Below are 25,140 nucleotides of genomic sequence, written 5' to 3'. Positions count from 1 at the left end.
ACTTTCGGAAACTTTCCAGCCATTTTATTGTTTGCTTATGAATGAAGCACTTCCCGTCCTGAAGCACAGGCGAAAAGACGAGAAGTTCCTTTCGGATCCTTTCGCGCTTGAACTTGACCGATTTGCTACGTAAGCACTTCTGTGTTAGCCCATTATTTACCGTTGCTGCTTCCCGGAATGAACCCCACCTATCCGCATGTATTTATGTGCGCAAAAAAAAGTTACATCGCTCTTGTTGTTTGAGTTACAAAAAAGGATGGCTAGTGGTTTGCGTGACTTACGATCGATAAACAATGCGGTGGGGGTGTTTGGGAGAATGTCTCGGTGGGCGTGCAAGGTCACCTGGAGAAAAAAAATGTAGTTGATGATTAGATGGTATTCGAAGGATTGTTTATTTGCTGCCGAATGACAATTGTTGTTCCGTTTATTCTGCTAAATGTTTATTTCAAGATTCATGAGGCTCTATATGTTACTGTGTTAGTTTTGCGATTCCAATCCACAAGTGATATATTATAGTCTTGAATGAGTGATAAACCGTAAATGCTATCAACATGTCACGGGATCATCGTCGGAGAGTTCCTAACACACTCACTGATAACAGAAACGTTGCATTCCGAAGGTACGGTTTAAGTGTTGCAGTATAACTTGGTAACGAACACGTTTTAAAACAGAGTTATGATAAGGTTCAATCTTTTAGATCACTAATCATGGTATGATTCGGATAATTTCTACAGTATTGAACAAAACATTTGCTACTAATAGGAAATGCTCATTAAAATTTAATACTAGAAAACTGAGTTGCAGCAGACGGTTCAAGTGTCTAGATTTTTAACACAAGATAATTATCCGTGATTATCACTTCTATGACAATATACCGACAGAATTTTTTCTATAAGCACCTTTTTGCGTTGGCAAAACGAGTGCGCTTTCCGTCTGTTTTTTTTTGTTTTTATCCTTCAATTTGCTGAAACTCCAGTAGAAAAGCTTTTATTGAAACTGTATTGTAGTACAGTCACGTCTCGACTATTTTTAATTTATTTACTATGTCTCTACACCCCATTGAGATTAGATCTGATTCACTACTCTTCTCCATCCAATAAACCCGGTCCATGGCTGCAGTTCTCCAACTCCCGGCTGCACCGATTCTTGCCAAGTCCTGCTCCACCTGGTCCAACCACCTCGCTCGCAGGGCTCCTCTCCTTCTTGTTCCTACCGAATTCGATGCGAACACCATCTTTGCAGGGCTGCTGTCCGGAAATCTTGCAACATATCCTGCCCATCGTACTCGTCCAGCCTTGGCGACTTTTTTGATGCTGGGTTCACCGTAGAGTTGCGCCAGTTCGTGGTTCATTCTCCTTCTCCATATTCCGTTTTCCTGTACACCACCGTATATTGTTGTGAGCACTCGACGTTCGAATACTCCGAGCGATTGTGAATCCTCTTCAAGCATCGTCCATGCTTCGTGCCTATAGAGAACAACCGGTCGAATAAGGGATTTGTACATGGTACACTTCGTACGGGGTCGGAGCTTGTTGGACCTCAAGGATTTGCGGAGCCCAAAATTTCACGACTGTTGTTGTTGTCAGTTGTTATCAACGAGCCAAGGTAGACAAATTCCTCCACCACCTCGGGCTCGTCGCCGTCGATCCCAACACTACTACCAAGAAGAACTCTGTTGCGATCAGTCCCTCCAGCTAGCATGTATTTAGTCTGAGACGCATTGATCCCAAGCCCAATCAGCTCTGCTTCGTGTTTCAGTCGGGTATACAAGTCGGCTACCGTCGCATGTGCTCTTCCGATTATGTCCACGTCGTCGGCGAAGCAGATAAACTGACTAGACTTGTTGAAAATCGTGCCCCGCATATTAAAGCCCGCTCTCCGCATAACACCTTCCAGTGCCACGTTGATAACTTCCCACAAATCTACTTACCATTGGCGATAGACGGCGGAAGAGGATCTGAGACAATATTTTGTACGCGCCATTCAGGATTGTGATGGCACGATAGTTCCCACAATCCAACTTGTCGCCTTTTTTGGGGCAGATTACCCCGTCTTCCCACTCCTCCGGTAGCTGTTCTGTGTCCCAGATCCTGACTATCAACCGATGCATACACTCTACAAGTTTTCTTGGACCTCCCTTGAAGAACTCTGCAACGAGGCCATCCTTACCAGCTGCTTTGTGGTTCTTGAGCTGTTTAATGGCCTCCTTAACTTCACCCATCATCGGGGGTGGTACGTCGTCGTTGTTCATTGCACCGGTGTAGTCCTCCTCAACGCCGTCTAGGTCTCCTGTCTGCGCGCTGTTCAGGTGTTCATCGTAGTGCTGCCTCCACCTTTCGATCACCTCGCGTTCGTTCGTCAAGATGCCTCCTTCCTTGTTTCTGCACATTTCGGCCCGCGGCACAAAGCCCTTGTGCGAGGCGTTTAGTTTCTTGAAGAACTTCCGCGATTCTCGAGAACGATATAGCAGCTCCATCTCCTCACACTCTTTCTCTTCCAGGCAGCGCTTTTTTCCCGAAAGAGATGTGTTTGCTGCCTTCGCTTCAGTTTGTATCGTTCCACGTTTTGTCGAGTCGCTGTCGAGTCGCTGCGCGTGCTGCATCCTTCTCATTCAGAAGCGCTCGGCACTCGTCGTCAAACCATTCGTTCCATTGTCCTCGTTGTTCATACCCGATGACGATCTCTGCTGTGCTGCTAATTGCTGCTTTTAAGGTGTTCCAGCATTCATCGAGGGGAACAGCATCCAATTCGTCTACCCCCGGTAACGCAGCTTCAAGACGCTGCGAGTATGTTGCAGCAACGTTCGGCTCCTGTAGTTGTCGTAGGTGGTACCGTGGTGAGCGCTGGTGTCTTATGTTATTGACGACTGACAGTTTAGAACGCAGTTTGTCCATCACCAGGTAGTGGTCTGAATCGATGTTAGTGCCACGATAGGTTCTGACGTCGGTGATATCCGAGAAGTGTCGACCGTCGATCAAAACGTGGTTAATTTGTGTTTCTGTTTGCTGTGGTGATCTCCAGGTGTAACGGTATTGGAGGCTGTGCTCGAAGAAGGTGCTACGTATGGCCATGTTCTTGGTGGCAGCGAAGTCGAGAAGTCTTAGGCCGTTTTCGTTGGTTCGCTGATTCGACGTCTCGATTATATCACGCTCAAAAAAAAATTCTCGTGATATGATGGAAACGTGATGTATTCGAAACAGGTATTTTTAAAAAGAAAAATCCTTTCTTCCAATCTGCATGATTATAAATAATTTTTCCTGCAGCAAAATTTATAGAAAAAACATTCATTACAATATTCATCATGGACATGGACACGTCAAACAACACATTGGAACACATTGGAAGTATAACAAAACTATTGTTGCAGTGCTTCACTCAAAGCAATCTCTCGTATGTTTCTCAAACACAATATATGAGCTAAATCTATGTTATTTTGTTTTGCCCATTCTATCGTATCACTCAAATTTTTAATTTCCATTCTGTGTGGATTGCATTCTGTTAACATTATCATATTCCAGAGCTGCTGTTCCTGTACCTGTGTACACTCATATCTTCATCTTTCTCAACATCGGTATCTTCATCTATTTATGATTGCTCTTTATCTATAGTGATATGTGGTATATTATTTCAGCTTCGGAATTTTGTATCCTTGTACTGAATAATTGTTCTGCACCGCACCAATTTGTTTCTGTTTTTTTTTAAATTTGATGATCGTGATTAACGAAACGTGCTGGCAGGACTCAAATGTCCAAAATACTGCATTTTTCAATGTTTTTTTCTTTAGTGCCTTGTTTAGTATTTTTGAGCATGATTGCCATTTATTGTTTTTCTCGGTAGATTGATTTTATATTTTGAATCTTTCCCTGATACATTGATAGAACAATAGATGTTACATTCGATGGAAGAAAAGAAGATTTTTTTTTATCCATTTCTGTTTATTTTAGGCTCAATGGCATTTTAGCTGTAACAGAGCCGAATTTTTATCGTGTACATGTCACATGTTTATCATATCTATAATTAGCACATTACACAGTTGCCATTTTTCGGCGTTAGAGTATTCCCTTCTATACCATTGCATATGGTACACATTTACACAGTAGCCATTTAGGCGTAAGAGTTTTCTTTCTATTCTTCAATTATTCAGTTAGACCGGACAGCGGAGACAGTTGATGATCATTGTTGAGTTATTTATAGAATAGAGCAGTTGTATGGATGAATCGATCTTATTTCGACCGTGGATCGATCTCCATTCGCTAATAATTGTTGCGTGGACGTAGTTACGTAGTTACGTGGACGTAGTTATAACAACACAAAGATGGTCACAAAATGAGAGCCCTGAGTTTTGAACTCACGATCGATCGCTTACTAAGCGAACGCGCAACCAATGTGGCTACGGAGATCCCCAACAAAAGAAGATGTTACTAATCAATTATCAGAGAGAATTTCATCCTCACAATCGTGCACATTTCAGTTATCTATCAATAAAACGGATTTAGGTTGAAGTTTTATTTTAAACACTTAAACGTTCTAGTTAATGTAACGTTTTAGTGTTTTGAGAAAAAAAACACTTAATTTGTAGGAAAAAGAAGTGTTGCAGGAATCAAAACTAGATGTGCTCCCGTAGTCGAGTGGTTAGCGTCCCACATCATCATGCCGGGGGTTCGGGTACGATTCCCGTTCAGGTTGGGGGATTTTTCGTCAAAGAAATTTCTTCCGAATTGCACTGTGACTTGCACGCGTATTCTAGAGGTTGCCACTCCATAATACATTCTAGGTGTGTTATCCGGCATAGAAATCTCAAGTAGGTACTACTAATAAAAATGATGCAAGCAATACCCTCGTTGAGAAGACAAAAGTTCCACTGGGAACGTTAGTGCCAACCAAGATGGAATCAAAACTGTCGAAAACGGAAAACTTTAATGTCATTTTCATAAGCGAATGGTTCCAAAATCATTCTGTTCCGAAAGTGCGTCAGGAACTGGGGAGCCGTGAAATAAATGTTCTTATTAGTGACACCATCTTTCCCAATTTTTTTTTTGTCGAGAATGACCCACAGGTTCTCTATCGGGTAGAGATAAGGACTATGTGGTGGCTATTCGAGGGGTTTTATTTTGCGTGAACGGAAATAGGCTTTGGTCTTCTTAGCAATATGCTTCGGGTCGTTGTTCTGTTGGAAAACGAATTTGTTTCGTAGATCAGTCCGTTTCAGTTTATTTTTCGTGCTGATTAACGGACTTGAACTAGAAATGTTGTTTTCAAATATCTCTATGGCTGCATTCAGAAGGAGATTGATAGAGTTTTTTTTTATTCTAAACGACATCAGGACTCATAATTTGTGGCTAAAAATGATTGTTAACATACAAAAATTTATAGTTACCTAAATTCATAAAAATTTGATGTTCCACAAAGTTTGTCAAAAAAATTTTTACCATCTTGGATTAATTTTTTAAATTTTCTACATGACTTCTATTTTATATGAGAAAATAAAAATTAGGAACAAATTTTTAAGGTATTGCAAATTAGTTTTTTTTGTAAATAAAATTTTACTATTTTTTTTCTTAGTGATTATTTTTTTCACGTTTTAACATCAATGCTCTATAACTCGTTTTAAGACACTATTTCGGTATGACTCATAGTTTTTGAGAAATAAATTATCAAAGATTTCTCTTACTAAAATCGATACGCCCTTTTCAAAAGTTATACTTGAGTAAACAAAATCCCAATTGCTGTGCAAAACTCTTATTTCCTCCAACCCAAACGGAATACAAACTTTCATTCGAATCGAAAATACATGAAATACAAATACAAAATGTGCATTTTTAGGAATTGCTCAAAAGTTTTAAATAATATCGCACAGCCCTAGCTTTCATAACATGTGGAAACGAAAGGCTACTCAAAGGTTTTGAATGATTCTGATATTATATATATTATATCAGAATATAGATATTATGATATTATCTGATATTATCTTTCTTTTTGTCATCGCATATTTGCACACTTTAAAGAAGTCATGTAAGGAAGTAAACAAACTCCAACAACAATAGCAAAACTTGTTAATTACTTGAAGGAGTAATAGTTTGTATACAACTTTATGAAATTACGGTAGTAGTGTTTGATGAAATAGGCCAGAAATTGAGAAGTTATAAAGGGTGTGTCACATCAAATTGCATCACGGAAAAAACGCTGTAGAAATTCGCCCAGTAGACCGATCCTTTTGAAAATTTTAGACAGTAAAATAAAAACTATTAAACAACTTTTGGCATTTTCTTTCTATTCATACTTCGAGCCCAAGCCCGTATGCTCGCACCTTCCTCTTTACCCCGTCCATAAGGTTCTGTACAACGTCAGGTTGTAGTTTTTTTTGAACAGAAATCCATTTTCTCTTGAAGTCCGCCTCCGAATTGACAACTTTTGGGTTCTTCCTGCCTGCTTCATAATCGCCCAATATTTCTCTATTGGGCGAAGCTCCGGCTCGTTGGGCGGGTTCATTTCCTTTGGCACGAAGGTGACCCCGTTGGCTTCGTACCACTCCAACACGTCCTTTGAATAGTGGCACGAAGCGAGATCCGGCCAGAAGATGGTCGGGCCCTCGTGCTGCTTCAATAGTGGTAGTAAGCGCTTCTGTAGGCACTCCTTAAGGTAAACTTGCCCGTTTACAGTGCCGGTCATCACGAAGGGGGCGCTCTGCTTTCCGCAAGAGCAGATCGCTTGCCATACCATGTACTTTTTGGCAAACTTGGATAGTTTCTCTGGTTAGGTTCTCGAAGTATCGTTTTAGTACTCTGCTGACCGTGGATTGGACGATTCCCAGCATCTTACCAATGTCCCGATGTGACAACTCCGGATTCTCGAAATGAGTGCACAGAATTAATTCACGACGCTCTTTTTCGTTCGACGACATTTTTCCAAATTTACGAAAAATTGACAGTGAAGCATGGCCAACGTGATCTATACACTCTTATCTGATTATAAGCGAAAGCTGAAGATATAATTCCTAAAAATTAAATTTCTACAGCGTTTTTTCCTTGATGCAATTTGATGTGACACACCCTTTATATATATGCAAGAATATGCAAGTTTGCCTTTTAATGCCTATTACTGTATGTTATGAATCACAGAATTCCACAAAATCATGTTATATTTGTTCAAAATTTGTAATTTTCTCCATTGTGCCGTGATTTTAGATCCAGACACTTTTTCATTCATGATTTGAATTCCGGACACTTTTGATTTTAATTCCGGATACTCTTATGAAACTTCTTCAATAGCCTCAATAAGAAATTTCATCGTCATCCGCCGTCCGGTTTTGAATCACCTTCTGAATGTGCTCGTTATTCCACACATGGGGTTTTGAAACAAAAAAAAAATGTTTTGATTTTAGCCATTTGTTGTCAACAGCTAGGTATAATGCTTGACACTACACTAAATAAATACTATAGTTACTATCAGTCACATAACTTAACATGCAAACAATGTTATCGTTTTGTTGTGATACTGAATGTAATGAAAAAATGTTCGGATTAAAAATCGTACGCATCGAACGATCAGAGAGAAATTCACTTAGAATAACCCATATGGGTTGTTGATTTTGAACATATGAAAGTAATAGGAGTAGTAGGATTCGTCGCCCAAAGCGACTTTTCTGAGTTTCTTGTGGAGCCCAACTTGCGGATAAATAAAGATCAAACTTAGTTTGTAGACAACTTTTACATGATCTAGCAATATTTTATTCAATTTGAAGATGAATTAACAACAATAACACATGCCAAAGTCATATTATGTGGGTTTCGCAAAAAGCTGCAGTACAAACCATCCGCACTATAAATTAATAAAAAAGCATAATAGAAACATTATAAAGATATAGTTACAATTTTATTATCTTTCTACATATCCTTTAGTCACACTTAAGTGCCTATTCTATCAAATTCCTTTTAAAAATCCTATTCAATTTGAACGAGGAAAGTGTCACCCATATCTGGGCGACGAAAGTGTTAAAAGAAACAGTAGGTATCATTATAAATTACGAGTTATCCGTAAGCATCGTGAATACTGCTAATCATTACAATTGGCATGGGTGCATTAAAATATTTTTTTGTGCTTAATACCCATGCTATGCTCAATAAATAAACGAAGAATTAAACATTTCAAATTATTCCTTATGTTTTGAAAAAACGTGATACTAGCGAAATATTTTCAGTGATAAATACAAGATCTATATAAACGAGACGCGATAAAAACGCATAGTTATATAATCGAGACTGTATTTTGAAATCTCACTGTACTTTGAATTCTTCAATCAATTTAAGATAAATGTGATCGACAATCCTTTATCTCAAAGTGTATCTATTGTTATTTTAAAAAACAGTTTCATTTTTGTACATGATTGATTGTTTTGTTTTTTTCGTCCACTACTGTGATTACGATGACCTTTAAAACAGTTGCACTTTATTTGCTCAGGTCAAATGTGGAATTCAATGGTCACAATATTCATATCAAAAGGGCAATTGAGAATATTACACTATTTTCCGAGGCGATAACTGAAAGTTTTGCAAAAGTGATGAAAATTATTATCTTCAATTTATGATCATAGAATTGATACTCATTATCTTTCCCCATCCCCCTGTCATAAAATTTTCTATTTGCTGATTAGAATCTAAAACTCCACTGTCAACCGATCGATAATCCCTTTCCTTTCAACAGTCGGTTTTACACTCCCTAGCTCTCATGACGGCACGATTCCATGACTGTCGTCTCGTGATGGTGAAATCGCCAAATCTTAATTGACGGACGGATGGCCTCAGTTCAGTTTTGTGGCGAATAAATTCTATAACCACTCACTTAGTCAATCGAAAGGGGGCGCATCAGTTGGTGTTGTCTTCGGTGTTTTTTTTGTTTGTTTGTTTGTTTGAATTGCCCTGCCGCGATGAAGACGCGCGCGCGTTTTATCGCATAATTCCGAAAGGAAATGAACGATTCGGTTATCTTGAAAATTTTGAATTTGTCCACGCATTCGTCAATACACGATACTGGGCGTAATTCCGTGTGACATATCTATCGGGCGTCGAAAAACAAGTGCTGTTGTAATTCGTTTTATGGTTTTATTTGTGCAAAAGAAGAACGGAATCGCATCTCTTCCAATTTTATCGCTGCGTTGGCGGAGTGAAACTTTTTTCAATCTATTTTTTTTCGGCCAAAAAGTTCAATATCACTTTTAGGTGAATAAAAAAAACGTATTCTTGGTGCGAACAGGACGCGGGAAATTTGCCGGCGTTAGTTGCTGTTAAGAGTGGTGCGCGGTCGGGTCGGTTTTGCGGTGTTTTTCGCACGTGTTTCGATATCTTGTTATTTCGGGGAGAATCGACAGGTACACCAAGTAGATAATATCAGTTTACTTAGTCACAGTGCATAAATTGCACAACGTCTGAACATTATTGTTTCTTATTTCATTATTGATAGTTGTTGCTTGGAAAAGTTGGAGTCTTACTCTTACTGACCTGTTTACTGTTAATCTAATCGTTATCTTTATAACCGTTGTGAGATAATACGTTCGTGTGTTAAATTTCATCTATTCTGAGGATTATTATCAATAAAACAATTATCGCGGAGGATGCTTCAATACGATGGTGAAGTAATTATAATAGCGTATAAAAATGTACGCATGCCATTTACAATATTTACGTAGATAATCTAAGGTTGTAGGAAAGGCTTGGGCTTCAGATTATTTGTGGAGAGTTTTTCGAGGGACAGAAGCTCATGGGTAATACTCCGCATTGCTGGGATTACACTTTAAGCTCTTATTCTATTGTAATACGGCGGCCATAAATATGAGCCGCCAATTGGTCACTTATCGAAAAAAAAATCATACCTTGATTAGGAAATTCCCGTAATCGTCGCTCTTTTGTTAGGTTGCCACATTTATCGATGTATTAACCCTTTCGTTAAGAGCGTCGTCTATAGACGACATCCGCGCGACCTCCTGTGTGTACGAGCGTCGTCTTTTTTTATCTCATTTATTTATTTATTAGGCTCATTAGCATTTTAGCTGTAACAGAGCCGGGTTTTAATCGTGTACATTTACATATGTTTTATGTTTCTATAAATTGTAAATTACACAGTCGTTAGTAGTAGCCATTTAGGCGTTAAGTTTTCTGTTCCATTACATTATGGTAAATTACACAGTAGTAGCCATTTAGGCGTAAGGGTATTCTTTCTGTTCATCCATTGTTCAGCAGACCGGACAGCGGAGACAGTTGATATTGATCATTGTTGAGTTATTTATAGAACAGCAGCCCGATGTTTCTTGCAGAGCAGAGCAGTTGTATGGATGAATCGATCTTATTTCGACCGTGGATCGATTTCCGTCGCTGATTATGGTTGCGTGAACGTAGTTATTCTATAACAACACAAAGATGGTCAATTGAGGGCCCTGAGTTTGAACTCACGATCGATCGCTAAGCGAACGCGTATCCAAGTGGCTACGAAGACCCCCAGCGTCGTCTTTAGACGACATGAAATTCATACTGCTCTTCGATCACACCAGTGCGATGTGCATACTTTTCGGCGCAGTGCTCCGTACAGGGGTAGCACTTCGGCGGAGCACACTGCCGTAATGAAAGGGTTAAATCATAGTTTTTGTAAGTTTCAGCCGTTTTAGCTGTGCGAGCCATTCAAGATTCTTGCATTAGCTACATTGACCTACTGAAACGTGTTTTCCATTGCGGTTTACTATTCGATTCAACCAAAAATCACAGGGATTGGTGAATGTCAGGTGCATGGGAATGCAAACGGGTAACCTATCCAGCATGGCTATTTCCAGAATGAAAAAATGAAAAAAAATCTTTAAGGTGAACTCCTAACGTATGCATTTAAAAAATGATTAATTTCGGATGACTGTGTACCACTACAAAATTATATGAGTAGATTTTCCGTTTGTGGTTTACCCAACAATTTTCTATCGGTCGCAGCTGGAGAACTTTGGGAGGGTTGGCGGACTTCGGTACAACGTTTATCTTCAACCACTATTTCTAGTGCGCAGATACGGCCGGACTAAACTGACGCTTCTGCATAAAAATGTCCATTTTAGCCATGTACTTGTTCATAGTTTGGCCGGTTGCTCCGGCTCAAGGGGCGGTACGATGAGGCTACCTTGCTCTCGGACTTCCTTTTCAGCCATAGTTGTTCCAATTATATTTTGTGGTTTGTTTTTTTCGCCAACCGAAATTAGTCTGTTATTAAACGGTTTTATTTAGCTTGCCCTGTTTGTATCTTTGTATGTTTCTATGTTTGCATGTTTATATGTTTGTATGTTTGTATGTTTGTATCATGTCTGTAGCGCTGTCCCACATTAATAGAAATTTGACCCCCTTCCTGTTGACCGATCGTTCTGAAATTTGGAACAAATGGGTATCAAATGAAAGGGCTTGACTAGTAGAACACAGTCATTTATGAAAAATGTAAATTCAAGATGGCGGCCGCTACAACACGGCGGATCACATCTTCTCTCAGCACTCTATCAATATGGGTATCAAATAAAAGGGCTTGATTAGCGGAACACAGTTATTTATGAAAAATGCAAATCCAAAATGGCTGCCACCACAAAATGACGCAATATATATTTTTTCAAAAACTCATCAATATGAGTGTCAAACGAAAGGGCTTGGAGAGTAGAACACCGCTGTTTATGAAAAATGCAAATCCAAAATGGCCGTCACCACAAAATGGCGCAATACGTATTTTTTTCAAAATCATATCAATATTGGAATCGAATGAAAGGGCTTGACTAGTAGCACATAGTTATTTATAAAAAAAATAAAATTCAAAATGACCACCACTACAAAACGGTGAAACGGTGCATTTTTTCTCAACACCCCATCAATATGGGTATCAAATGAAAATACTATTGGAACGTTGTTAGAATTTCAACAAGATACATTCATACATTGTTGAATGCTTAGAATAAAGTAAATTTAACGTCAATTTCTTTCACAAGAGTTGTTTGTTTATTTATTGTTCTTAAATATGATAATTTCAGCTGTCCAGTTTCTATAAGACCACTTCATAATTCATAAGTATTATCAATGAAAAATTCAAAATGATCGGCTGATTTACATGTTAATAATTGTTAACCTTGCCATTGCGACTAATAACCCTTGAATGATGTAGAAGCTTTCCGGTTGCACAGAATCCTGCCCAAACCATGCACAAACCTCCACCAATATTCCTGGTTGAGAAATACTGTTCATTCATCCGTAAATCACGCCAGTACCCGTTGAAACTATGAGGACCATCCAGCTTTTACTCGCCCAAGCAGATTGACAGTTCCTGGATTCCTGCGCATCGATAGATGAAGCTGTTTACTACTTCAAGGAGGTCGTGGGCAGAGTGATACTCGATTGTGTACCGTTGAGCAGAACTGCGCCGAAGCCTGCCTGGTCCAATGCTCGACTACGTTATTTGAAGCGACTGAGATCGAGGGCGCTTCGCAAGTACTGTAACAGCCGTAATTCAGTCGCCAAATATTTGCTCTCAGCAGCCAGCAAGGTAAACCGAAAGTACAATCGTTTCCTTTATAAAAGGTATACTAGGCGCATTCAGGACAATCTACGGCGTAATCCAAGGCAGTTCTGGTCGTTCGTTAAAACAAAAAGGAAGGAGGATGGACTACCATTGGAAATCCACCTGGTCAACAGAATTGCCTGTACCCCATTTGAAAATTGCAAACTCCTGGCCGAGCACTTCAGATATGTTTTTAACGATCGCTCCGCTTCCTCGATCCAGATTGGAGATGCGATGAGGGATACTCCCAGAGACATTTTCGATTTTAATTACATTACGATTTCATCAGCTTGTGTCGCATCTGTCATCAAAAAACTGAAATTTTCCAACGCTGCTGGTCCTGACGGAACTCTTTCCTGCGTACTGAAGAGCTGCTCTTCTGAGCTTATATTACCGCTGTCTAAACTGTTCAATATCTCGGTACAGCAGGGTGTGTTTCCAACACGTCAGAAATATTCGATTATGTTTCCGTTTCACAAGAAAGGTGACAAGCAGAATGTCGAAAATTATCGAGGGATCACATCGCTTAACGCCTGTTCAAAATTTTCGTGATCATTATCAACGACGCATTATTTTCTTTCTGCTAAAACTATATTTCTGCTGATCAACACGGTTTCTATCCAAAGAGATCTGTTTCAACGAATCATGTTCCTTTCGTTTCGATTTGCCTCAGGAATATGGAAATTGGAGCGCAGGTGGATGCTGTGTACACCGACCTCAAGGCTGCTTTCGATAGGGTTGATCACAACATACTGCTTGCCAAACTCGAGAAGCTTGGTGTATCTCCAAGGCTCACTCGTTGGTTCAAGTCGTACCTTACCAATCGAAAACTGTGTGTGAGATTGGAACGGATATCTCGGAAAACTTCACTAACAGCTCCGGAGTACCTCAAGCCAGCAACCTTGGACCTCCCAATTTTTTTCTATATTCTTGAACGAGATTGGGCTGATCCTCCCAATTAGTAGTCGATCGTTCTATGCGGATGACGTTAAACTTTGTTATGATAGTTCGAGAAATGGCTGATTGCGCCTGCGACTACAGCACCTGCTAAATAGTTTCGGGGAGTGGTGCCTGAGAAATTTCCTTTCACTGAGTGGATAAAAATGCAGTGTCATTACATTTCACCGAAAACTCAAGCCGATAACATTTACATACTTGATCGATCTTCAACTACTACGCGTAGAGAAAATACGTGATATTGGAACTACGCTTGACTGAGCTCTAAAATTCAAGCCGCATTACTCGGACATAATATCCAAGGTTAATGCGGGCGCTACACGATTCGTCCAACGTTTCACTCGAATGTGGACTCAAACATTTGACTCGATGAATCGACAAATGTTGTGACGAATGTGCTGCTACACGGTGAAGTGAGTGTTCGATTCAATGCAATCGGTTCAAACAATCGGCGAGTATTTGGATCGAATGTTTATTGTTTTTATTTACCATTAAAAACGTTAGGAAACTGGATGACAATGCGAGTATTGAAATTGCTGCCGTAGCAATTGTACTGATATCGGGCTGTAAATTAAAAATGGTTGAAATCAACATTATTAAACTGCAATATTTTGCCGAATATTTTGAATTTTATGAATCAATTTCATAGTTCCTTCATCTAAAATTTGTAAACAAACCAATCTGTCAAAGATAGATTCGAACGAATCATGTAGCGGTGTATCGAATGTCATCGAGTGTCGAATCAACGAATGACAAAAATCCTTTGACTCGTGCCACTCGCGTTGGAAGGTAATCCACAACGAACGGATTACCTTCCAACGCGAATATTCGACACTCGACATTGGAGGTTCGTAGCTCGTCAGTCGACTACACTATGCGTCGAATCATCGAGCGTCCAGCATTCGAGGGTGTTCGTAGCATCGTGTAGCGCTGGCTTAATAAGCTTCTCGGATTCATCTTCAAAATTTCTGATGAATTTAGAGATCCCACTTGCCTGAAAGCATTATTCTGCGCGCTTGTTCGTCGGTTCCGGAATTCGGCGTGGTGGTTTGTTGCCCCTATCAAGCATTGTGGATTGATAGGATCGAATCAATTCAGAGAAAATTCGTCCGTTATGCCTTACGTCATCTCCCATGGTATGATCCAATCAATCTTCCACCCTACGAGGCCCGCTGCCAGTTACTGGGTCACGAGACATTTCAGAGAAGAAGGATGGTAAGCCAGGTAATGTTTGCAGCCAACGTGCTGTTGGGAGAAATATATAGCCCTGGTATTCTTGCTGAAATGAACGTCTATGCACCTGAGAGAGTCCTTCGAACTAGAAGCTTTCTTCATCTTGGACCACGTTTGGCGAACTATGTCAGCACGATTCAATATGTATTACGAATTGTTCGACTTCAACCTATCTGCTGAAGCTTTCCGTGGTCGGATTCAACGTGGACCACCGGATCAAGGATGATTACTGGACGAAGACGCTTCCTACTATGAGTTGTGATAAATGTTCTTGTTGTTTTTTATATTGTTATATATCGACCGCCATGTGTTTTTATGTGTTTCTATCAATGTATGACGTAAATATGTGCATTCAACGCACTGTATGTTGTTTTGTGTGGGTGACTACTTTGTTTGATACTGAGTACCGTTATCTATAACTCATGGGAGCACCGTATTGATTCGTGAACAGGTTCACTAGAAATCAAGCTTCGTTTAGGAGAAGCATAAACTGATACTTGGTTGAGTAAAATATCAGATAAACATGGTTTCTTGCTGTGGTGGCTGAGAGCAGACAGACGACCACAAAGAGTTTAATGTATCATTTTATCGCTCACGTGTTATAAACAGGATGTCGAACATAATACTCCCTTTCATGCTGTAAGCACACATCTTCGTCAATTTCTGATTCAGAACCTTCAGAAATATAAAAACAAAATTATGTTTCTGCTTTGTTTTCATTCTTTCGTGAAATAAGACATATTTGAATTATAAAGAAAAATGTTTTATCAAACTGTATATAATCGGGTCCAAAATTGTTTATAATCGAATCACATATAATCGGTTCTGTATATAATCGAGTCCAACCTGTATATAGTTCACAAAAAAAAAAAAAGAAAAAAATGTTCGTTTTTCATAATCTTGCTTGTATTAATGCTTTTTCAAGGAAAAATAATTCCGACCAGTACGATACCCATGCCCAAAATTAATACGACCGCAAAGGGTTAATACGACACAGGCTCAAAATAATGTTTTTGGCGCTTGGTTCGTTTTGGCAGAACTCCAACCATATACAGCCATTCCATGCCAAACCTATATAGTGGCTTTGAGATTTTCATCAAAATTGATAGTTTTGTTCATTATCGTAAAATATTAGACTCGTATTTTTTTCATTTTTTCGTTAGGGCGACCATTTCGGGGGTGGTCCAAAAATAATTTTTTTCTATTTTTCCATAAATTCCTTTTTTCAAAAATTCATAACTTTTGAACCACTATGCTGATTCTGATGACAGATACATCAAATTGAAGTCAATTAGCTATTATTTTTTGAAAAAATATCCTAGACGAAAAAATTCTGGGTTTTGTTCTCGTAATTATTGATTGTATCTGTTTTTTATAGTTTACATGGTGTCGAGACCAAGGGCACTATATATTTTTATATTTTTTCATGAAAGCTGTGTTCTTTTTTCTTATGTTCTTTTTCGTTTTTGAGTTATGATTTTTCAAAGTTAACATGTTTTTAGTCTTAGTTCAATATTCCTATATGTATTCCTAGACTAGATTGATGCTAATATAATTCCATTTTTTTTTCAAATGTAATATTTATTCATAAAAGACTAGCTCATTGAATTCAATCATATATGTCAATTAGAAAAAAAGCCGTAGTCGCGGCAATACTTAGTGTGCAGCCCACTGATCATTCACCAAGAGCTGAGGATTGTACCGCTCATGGCAACTCTACACGAGCTGATGATTCTGCCGGCTAGTGACCATTCTATCCTGGATTCCACGAGTCGAGAAAGACGCACCACGCTAGATATGGGGTACAGACTAGGGAGGCGTTGCTGATTAATGGTCAGCTGCATCCCAATAGGAAGTATCCTGTGTCGGGCGCACGTAGAGAGCATTGCAGACTGCAACATCCCAATTATGAGAACACTTGTAATACTAACCTCGAGCCAACCGCGAGTTGTCGGTTCCATATTACTAACATAATTGTAAGGCAAACATTGTCGAAATATGATTAGCTGAATCGGTTCAGTAGTTCAAAAGTTATGAATTTTTGAAAAACGTAATTTTTTGGAAAAAGGGGAATTTTTTTTTCATAGATCCACGGTTAATTTTGAAAAATCTTATCACAAGAAAGAAAAAGAACACATCTCTGAATTTTGGATATGTTATGTAAAAGCTCAGTTTTCAGGAAAACATATAAAAAAATACAGCGCCCTTGGTCCCATGAAAAATGTGAAAAACAAATACAATTAATAATGACGAAAACAAAATTTAAATTTTTTGCAAGTGTAGTATTTTTTCAAAAGGCGATGATCTGAAGCGGTCTAGTAGTACATGAATTTTTGATGAAGGTCATTCTTGAAAAAAAATAAAAGTTAGATTTTTCGAACCACTTTGAAATGGAAAAGGGCACCCTAATGAAAAAATAAAAAATATGGGTCTAATATTTTGCGTTAAGGAACAAAATTACCAATTTTAACGAAAAGCTGAGAACCACTATATCGGTTTGGTATGGAATGGCTGTATAAAGCATCATCCTCAAAATACGGTGTTGGCTGATCGCTGTCTAGAGTGGAACTAAAGATCGATATTACATAGCAGAACAATTTGGATCTTCACTCGATGCAACGTTACACCGAAAAAAGAATCCACACCATGTAAGGTAACATCCGAATTGCATGCAAAAATGTTACTTGTTGCATTTTGGATGGCAAAATCGGAAAGACTTACCTATTTTATTCGTTACATTGTTTACTTGTTTTACAATTTCCACTATATATGTCTTGGACAAGAGTTTGCTTTGGACGTTTTCTATTAATATGTGTGCTAGGAATCAAAATCAAAATATTGTGGCATCCGTTTAAAATGACATCGAAGGGAGAACATAATAAGCGGACGACATACAAAGCGCTTGTGAAAAAAACGTTTTCTATGTAAATATCTAATTATTCGTGTGGAGAAGTCATTATATCCGACATTTTCACAGAGAATTTTTTATGAAAACCGAACTTCGTTATAGGCTTCTATTCCGAAAGGTTGGATGTAGTCATACGTCAGAAGGTTAAAAACGTGCTTCTATGGAGTGGAGCCAACGGGGTTCATTGTATAGTTCGTTTATATGTTTTTGACAGTAAGGCCTTGCTGATATTCATGAGCATATGGATAGTTGATATTACACCATATACATGGAAGGATTTTTTCATCAAATGTGTTCCTATATCACCACCTGAAATATTCCGGGACAACTACCTAACATCGTGTATATGTGGGCATTGGTATTCGATGTTAGACATCATGAATAAAAATTCATTATCGACTGATGTAGTTGAATAGAATACAAATAATCAACTAGCCATATTGTTTTTCTTTACTTACAGATTATAATCTTTAAATCGTGAAACGGAACAACTGTGGATTTATCAGTGGCAAAGAATTGTTTCAATCGTTAGTATTCAAAGTGTTGTTTTCGTTCTAAAGATGTCAGTGCAATATCCGTGAATTACCCCTAGTTTTAACCAGAAGAAAGTAAGCCAAAAATACAACTTTAAGTGTGAACTTGTAGCATTCAAAAGCTGCCGCCAAGATGCCGGAGCGGTTCAAGGTGACCAAATCGGATGCCAGTCTGTCGGCGCGGGACGAGGAAGCAGCGGCAGTCACTGGAAAGCTGCTAACTACAAACGATAAGCCAGGTAAGTGTGTATCTATAAGCAACGCTAGAACCCACTACGGAGGCTAATGGCAGCGATTATCTCCACCCGTGGAGGTTTTACCTATCACCATAACGCGGGTGGGGTATTTTCATCATTTTGCCGTGCTATTCTCATCCCTAAAGTGGCCTACATAAGATTTCCGCTGTACCGCTATGGAGTGGTCTTGCGTGCTATGATCCCATCCATCTCGGGGCGAATATTCCTCTGGACATGGTCTTAATTATGGCTGTAAGCGTTGGGTTGAATTTCTTCTAAGGGAAAAATTTGAAGTGGCCCAGAATGCTGCAGCTGAAGAAATGCAGTAAGAACTGGTTCGGGAAGGATTAATTGCGTCGCGTGGCAGCAAACTACGCACTTTGGTGGGACTTTAAATGATACATATGAATGATACATACAGGGGTCAATTGCGAACATGAATTATTGCCATACACTATTCTCCTATCGTACATTGCTTTGAAAATTCTAGATCATGGTACCAGGAATTAAGAAGAGGGCGGTCAGATTATGTTATTCTCAATTGGGTGCAGCGTGCAGCATTATCCGACAGAACTAATTAATCTTAATGGACTGACGGAGAAAAGTGGACAAACCACGCTATATAAACAGGGTGGAGGAGCTGTGACAAATATTTGAATTCCTCGCATTAACGCTGGTGGCACTTTGTGTTGACATTCAACCGCTCTCAGAGGACCGATTGATATGATTTTATTATGGCGGATTGTAGAAACCATAACTATTTCTTTCTCTCCCTAGATTGATATCATGCCCACCTAATTAGTTTCATTTGTGCCGATGCCGCCGACTTTGAGCGGGACAAATGAAAAGCCGACGCCCGCATATTGACGTGGGAAATGATGGACTTTCTTGTTGAAGGGAAGATATGCGGAGTGAAACTATATGACTTTATGGCGCCATTGTACTGTTAGTTGGAAGATGCGCAACGCGTATCCGTCGCTCAAATCAGTTGATGACTGCACTATTGCAGCTGCTGAACATACGTCAACTCTGTCCGTTTCGCGGATTATTTTATCCTTGCGCGCTGTCATATTGTTCACTGGCTACAATTGGATGATTGATATCCAGCCGTCAGAAGTCGTGAGTTACCCATGAATTATGTTGGGTCCAATAACGAATCCTTTCGTTGGATTCAACCTTTATCATATTGGGACCAAATTTGCCAAACAAAGCAACAGTGCCTGATGATTTATCCGAAGCCACGAACTCGTGTCGGAAAACTATAATTCAAAAATCAACAGCTTGTAAGGAGCAGACGGAAATGGAAGCCACAGCTCCGAGCATGAGCTTGGTTTTTTTCCACTCCACTCCTACCGGTGGCCGGATGACCTTATCGAAAGCTGATTTGTTGGCTGGTTTTGGGTGCTGTTGCTTCGCTTGAAAAGCGATACAAGCGATTTGTGGGGTTTTGTTTTGTGCCATAGTTTCGCGAGTAATAAAATTGAATTTTCATTCTATGTATTCAGCGGTATTTCTAGTGCTTTCGCGTGAAACCGAATCGTTGCATCGGAATCGAATTGGTGAACCGAAGGTGAGACGTCTGTAGGTTGCACTGAAGCGAAAGGATGTGTTTTATTCTTTCTTTTCTTTGTTATGAATTTATTTTTTCGGGTAGACTAACATCCTTTAGCATTGAACCTCATTCACAATGCTTCGCCTTTTAATTCACGGGCCCGGTTCTTTAGTCATAGAAAGAACATCTTGACTTGACTTCTCATTATTTTTTGACGTAGAATTACGTCTTTCGGGAAAATATTGGGGTACAAATTGGAAATCGAAGATTGAGCACATCGTGAAAATTGTCCAATTTCAAACGCTTATTGCTCAGTCATTTCATGATGGATTGATGAAATTTTTGCGTCAATCGATTTCAGCACTCCATAACAATTTTTTATATTGAAGAAAATAATTATGTCATGAAACTAACCATCGAACAATTGAAAAAACTCAACCCCTATCTTAACGGAAATACCCACTTCTGATTGGTCGAAATTGACGACACATGCGGCGGGTCCCTAACAGACCCGGGGAAAATCGGCATTGCAAATATATGCAATTCGGGGGCATTGTTATATTGCAATTAAGGTGAGTGATACGATTAATTCTAGGAAATAAAATTTAAATTTGGAACTTTAATGTTGGTTGTTTCGTGAAATTTCATATCAATGACCGATCATGTATGGTGAAAAATTTAGCACAAGTGTAAGTGTAAAATTGTACATGGTAGCAGTTGTGTTAAAAATGACTTGATATATGAAACGATTTATTTTTATTTTCATAAATGAAAACCAAGGTGTGTTCCCGCTCGAGAACGGGTCGTTTGGTTTAAACTGTCTGTTTTGTTGTGTTCATTATCACCCAAGGAAAGTTTATACAGCGAGAAACATTGGAAAAGTGAAGAAATATTAGAAAAAGTGATTCTCCATATGCTCTACATATAGTATTAGATGTTGTTAGTCCAATTAAAATTCGCATTGGGTTGAATAAACACTCAGAAAGTAAAAAATATGAACGAAAATTGCCTTTTCCATTTCAAATATGTTTTCTCTATATTAAAGTAAAATGTTTTTACTGATGATAAAAATTGATTATTGTATTCGGTATTAGTAATAATCTTATGTTACATTGGTGAGTTTTTTTTTCTTAATTTCATTCATAACACAGAAGGCATCTCGTCTAGGATCACAGAGGGCGGTTTTCGTCATATCTAGTTCCACTTCGGCATCTTTTATCTGATACGCACTATCCAACGACTGTTCACCATCCTTCTGTAATCATCACTCGGTGGACACTGGTGGAGTGAACAAACAATACCTAACAACCAAACAAAACGGCGCTTTTCAGAGCCACCAAATCATTATCAAGTTTAACGATGTAATTCTACAAACATATCCAAAATCAACAAATAACCTAACGGAATCCTACGTCAACTATGTGGTCGTGTCTCGGACACAACCCTCCTGTGACTTTTTCTGAGATTCATTAATCCCGAAATTGAAATCGTTCTACCGAAAATGGGATTTATTTTATAATAAAAAATATTTTTCACGTTAATTTACTATCTTCCGGAATATATGGGTGAAACGCTGTTATAATGTTTATACAGATATCCGGTTAAGGGGGGACCCCTGTCTGGAAAGTCGGAAAATAATGAATTTTCGTGAATCTTTTTCAGATGTTACGAATAAAGTGGAGTGTTCGGGTATTTGTTTAAGGTATATTTGAACATGTATTTTCCATTTTTTGAGTGGACGAATAATGATTATTACGCTATTGACAGCTGGATGCGCAGCTGCTGTCTGGAAATCGGTACCTTGCTGGTGGTATCGGTTCTGAAGCAACGGGGTGTCGTAGAACGAATTCCAATGAATATTTTGAATCTTTGGGACAATACCTAAAGCGTTACATAGGGGTTTTTGAAAATTTGAATAATTGCCAAAATGGTAGCCATCTTTGTCAAAAATGATTTATTTTTCATGGAAAATCGTTGTTTAGAAGCTCATAAAAATCGAAAAAAAATAGAAATCAAGCTTTAGATAATTCTTTTTTAGATGCTGAAAAAAATTTCAGCCAAATTGGTCTAGAAGATTTTGAGATATCGATACCACCAGCTGTAAAAACACGGTTTCGAGAAAAATGCGTTTAAAAAATCGCTTAACAATACTATATCCCTTGAGGTGGCTGTATCTTTCCAACGATATCAAGTATCGAAAAATCCTTTAGGATGACATTCCTAAGGGCATAAGCATTCCAAAAATGCAGAAAACAAAAACTCAATTTTTACGACCTTCCAGACCGGGGTCCTCCCTTAACAGGCAGTGGCAACTATATTGCTAATAATTTTTTCAGCAGTTTCAATAATTAATTTTTTATCAAAGTGCAATTCCAATTGAAATCGAACTAAAAATGCAGATTTTTAAAATTTGTATTTTTGATTCGAACGATTCCGTTTGGGTTGGAGGAAATATGAGTTTTTCACAGCATTCGGAAAATCCTGAGGAAAGGTCGGAAAATTTGGAAAATTGAATTCCCACATGTTCGAAAATTACATCATAATAAGCGTTGTTAGTCTATTCGATATTTGAGCTATCGAAATTGATATTTGTTCGTAATTGGAAATGGATTTTCAAACGAAATAACGCATTTCCATATCTTATATTCTATAAATAAAAATGGAAGGTCAAATGTGTTGGTAAGCGCAAAACCCGAGGAAGGAATAGTTCAATTTGAGTCATCTTTATTTCGTTGTATTCGTCTCTTCCCGTCGATCAATATAGCGAAGAGAAAAATCGGAAAATTCGGAAAATTGAATTCCCATATGTTCTACAATTAGCTAAGCGTTGTTAGTCCATTTGATGTTGGCGCTAACGAAATTGATTTTTGTTCGAAAGCGGAAAAGGATTTTTAGACGGAATAACGCATTCCTATATCTTTTATCTATATAAACAAAAATGATGATGATGATGATGATGGTCCCGCCACCTTCCCCTACAGAGGTTTGAGCAAGACGAGTTATCTAGAAGATATTAACTCGATCACTCAAATATCGAGGCAGCAAACCGTTTACTACTTTAAAAATGAACACCATAGTTAAATAAACAATTCTTTGCCTCACGGATAACCATTGCAGAGCGTCCAGCATCAAAGATGAGGAAGTGAACCTATTACATTTTAGAATCAATCGCATTATTTTATTCTGCAAGTGGAAGGCCAAATGTGTTGGTGTGCCCTAAACCCGAGGAAGGAATGGTCCGATTTCGGCTTTCTTTATTTTGTAATATTCTCTGTATCAAACATGTATTCCATGAAACGGAGAAACATGTTATTTCCAAATGCTTGAAGAATCTTGAACGAGAATTGTGTCTGAAAATAATTTTATATTATAAGGAAGAAGTTTTGTAGAAGTACTAGATAATTTATAGTAAAAGGAAATTGTAAAGGACCAAAGGGTAATCAATCAATGAAGAGTTCAGTGATTGGACTCACAAACGTTCACTTAGTAAGAAAACGTGGATGTTTGAAAGTACACAAATTAAAAATCTTTTTTGGGCGAGACGAAGTTCGTCGGGTCAGCTAGTTAAAAATAAAACTAAAATGATAGAAATTAAATTTTGACTAGATATGTCCTGTTAAAATAAGATTACTACAACCAGGGCTCGGCAAAGTAATATTCATCTGAGGATAGTCAGGGGACTATGAAGAAATTCGCCTCCGTATTCAATTGGAAATGAGTTTTGGTTTCTTCCAGCAGTTTCCCCCTCAACATGACTCAACAGTCATTCAGGCGTTTAGTTGTTATCTCACTCTACGACTCGACTATCTCATTTCATTCTTCCCCGACAAATGGACTTCTTTGCATATTGAAGTGACTCCCACCAAAATGAATTTTCTCTCTCATGTAGCATGTATGCATGTATCGAAGTATGAGTTCAACGTAGTTTGACATATACTACAGGTAAACTAGATTTGTTTGTATCGTAGGGGAGAGGGGGCACATTCGGACACTTTTTTTCCCTTGATTTTTAATATCTTTTGTAAACTTAAAAAAATCCTGAATTCATCCTGGTTGTCATTTGGACATCAATATATCATATGAGTGTGTTAGAGGTGTGCGTTGATGCGATTACGAATGGTTCATTCGAATTTTTGAAAATTGCCTTTTCGTCCGAATATAACCTACGTGTGGGGCAGTTTCGGACAGTCCTGGGGCACTTTCGGACAACAACAAAAAATTAAAATTTATGGTTATCAACAATTACTTCCGTTTCCTCTTATTTCTTATTTCTTATTTTCTTATTTTCTTCTTATTTCTGCTTTTTTCTGTTTATCAGTATTTGTCTGAAAGAAAACTGCTTATTTTGCATTCTTCCGTTTTCGAGTGGTGGTTTTCCGCGGTGAAGTTTTTGGAAAAGGTTCAACATTTTCCGGGTACAAAATTGCCAAAGCCAAATCTATCTGTGCTGTAGACGCAATGTTTTGCAGAATTTTTGTATCACCCGATGAGTCATTTGCTACCTCCGCTCCAGTAGGTGAAATCTTTTGAGCATTCAAAATTCTTGTACGAAAAAACCTTTCTTGAGAATGGATAGCAACCTGTCATTTTGAATCCAGCTAGGATATTCCTCAGATTGAAAGAAGCTTTATAAGCCTGAAAGGTCGTGTATAGAAATAGTTTTTCCAGGATGGTTGAGTAGCCAATCGTTCTGGGAAACTGAGAGCTTTTGCTTGAAAGTGCTCATAACTGAAATATCCAGCGGTTGTGAACGATTTGTGACATAAGGTGGAAGAGATACATGAATTGTGTAATTTTCTCGGCAATATTTAATTGTTTCCAAAGTGCAATTACTTTTTGATTGATTTTTGATTTAGCAAAGACAATGGACCCAGTTGGACCACCTGTGAGCTAGAATCATGAAAACGTTCTATTCGAAACTAGTTCAATGGCTCTTTTCATCCCATCTTCGTTGATGCTGGTTCTACCGATTTTCTTTTTGTATTTTCGAACCATCATTAGGTCTGAGAATCAGACTAAATTGATGTTTGTTAGTAAACAACAATCAGACGCAAATTTTATGAGGTATCAAACAGTGTCCGAATGTGCTCCATCACCATCACCGAAGACAAATCATAATTTTATTTAATAAATAGACCTTTATTTTCCCGTTGTATACACATTTTT

At 38.4% G+C, this 25,140-nt stretch overlaps 1 protein-coding gene across 4 annotated transcripts in view; it reads left to right on the top strand.

Annotated features, from left to right (window-relative positions):
• The window catches only part of LOC129767221 (solute carrier family 12 member 4), a 588,731-nt gene that overhangs the window by 33,326 nt on the left and 530,265 nt on the right, over window positions 1-25,140 (top strand). For 3 of the 4 annotated variants that reach the window (XM_055767881.1, XM_055767883.1, XM_055767880.1), the window contains one exon: window positions 18,114-18,425. In XM_055767881.1, coding sequence (XP_055623856.1) covers window positions 18,320-18,425 — 106 coding nt within the window. In that variant the 5' untranslated portion in view covers window positions 18,114-18,319. Of the gene's footprint in view, window positions 1-9,232; window positions 9,365-18,113; window positions 18,426-25,140 lie in introns of those variants that run through there. The other variant, XM_055767884.1, reaches the window with a different exon arrangement.

Source organism: Toxorhynchites rutilus, chromosome 2, assembly GCF_029784135.1.
Source record: "Toxorhynchites rutilus septentrionalis strain SRP chromosome 2, ASM2978413v1, whole genome shotgun sequence".
NCBI lineage: Eukaryota > Metazoa > Arthropoda > Insecta > Diptera > Culicidae > Toxorhynchites > Toxorhynchites rutilus.
Note: the sequence above shows the minus strand (reverse complement) of the source record. Positions and strands in the feature narration are given on the sequence as shown.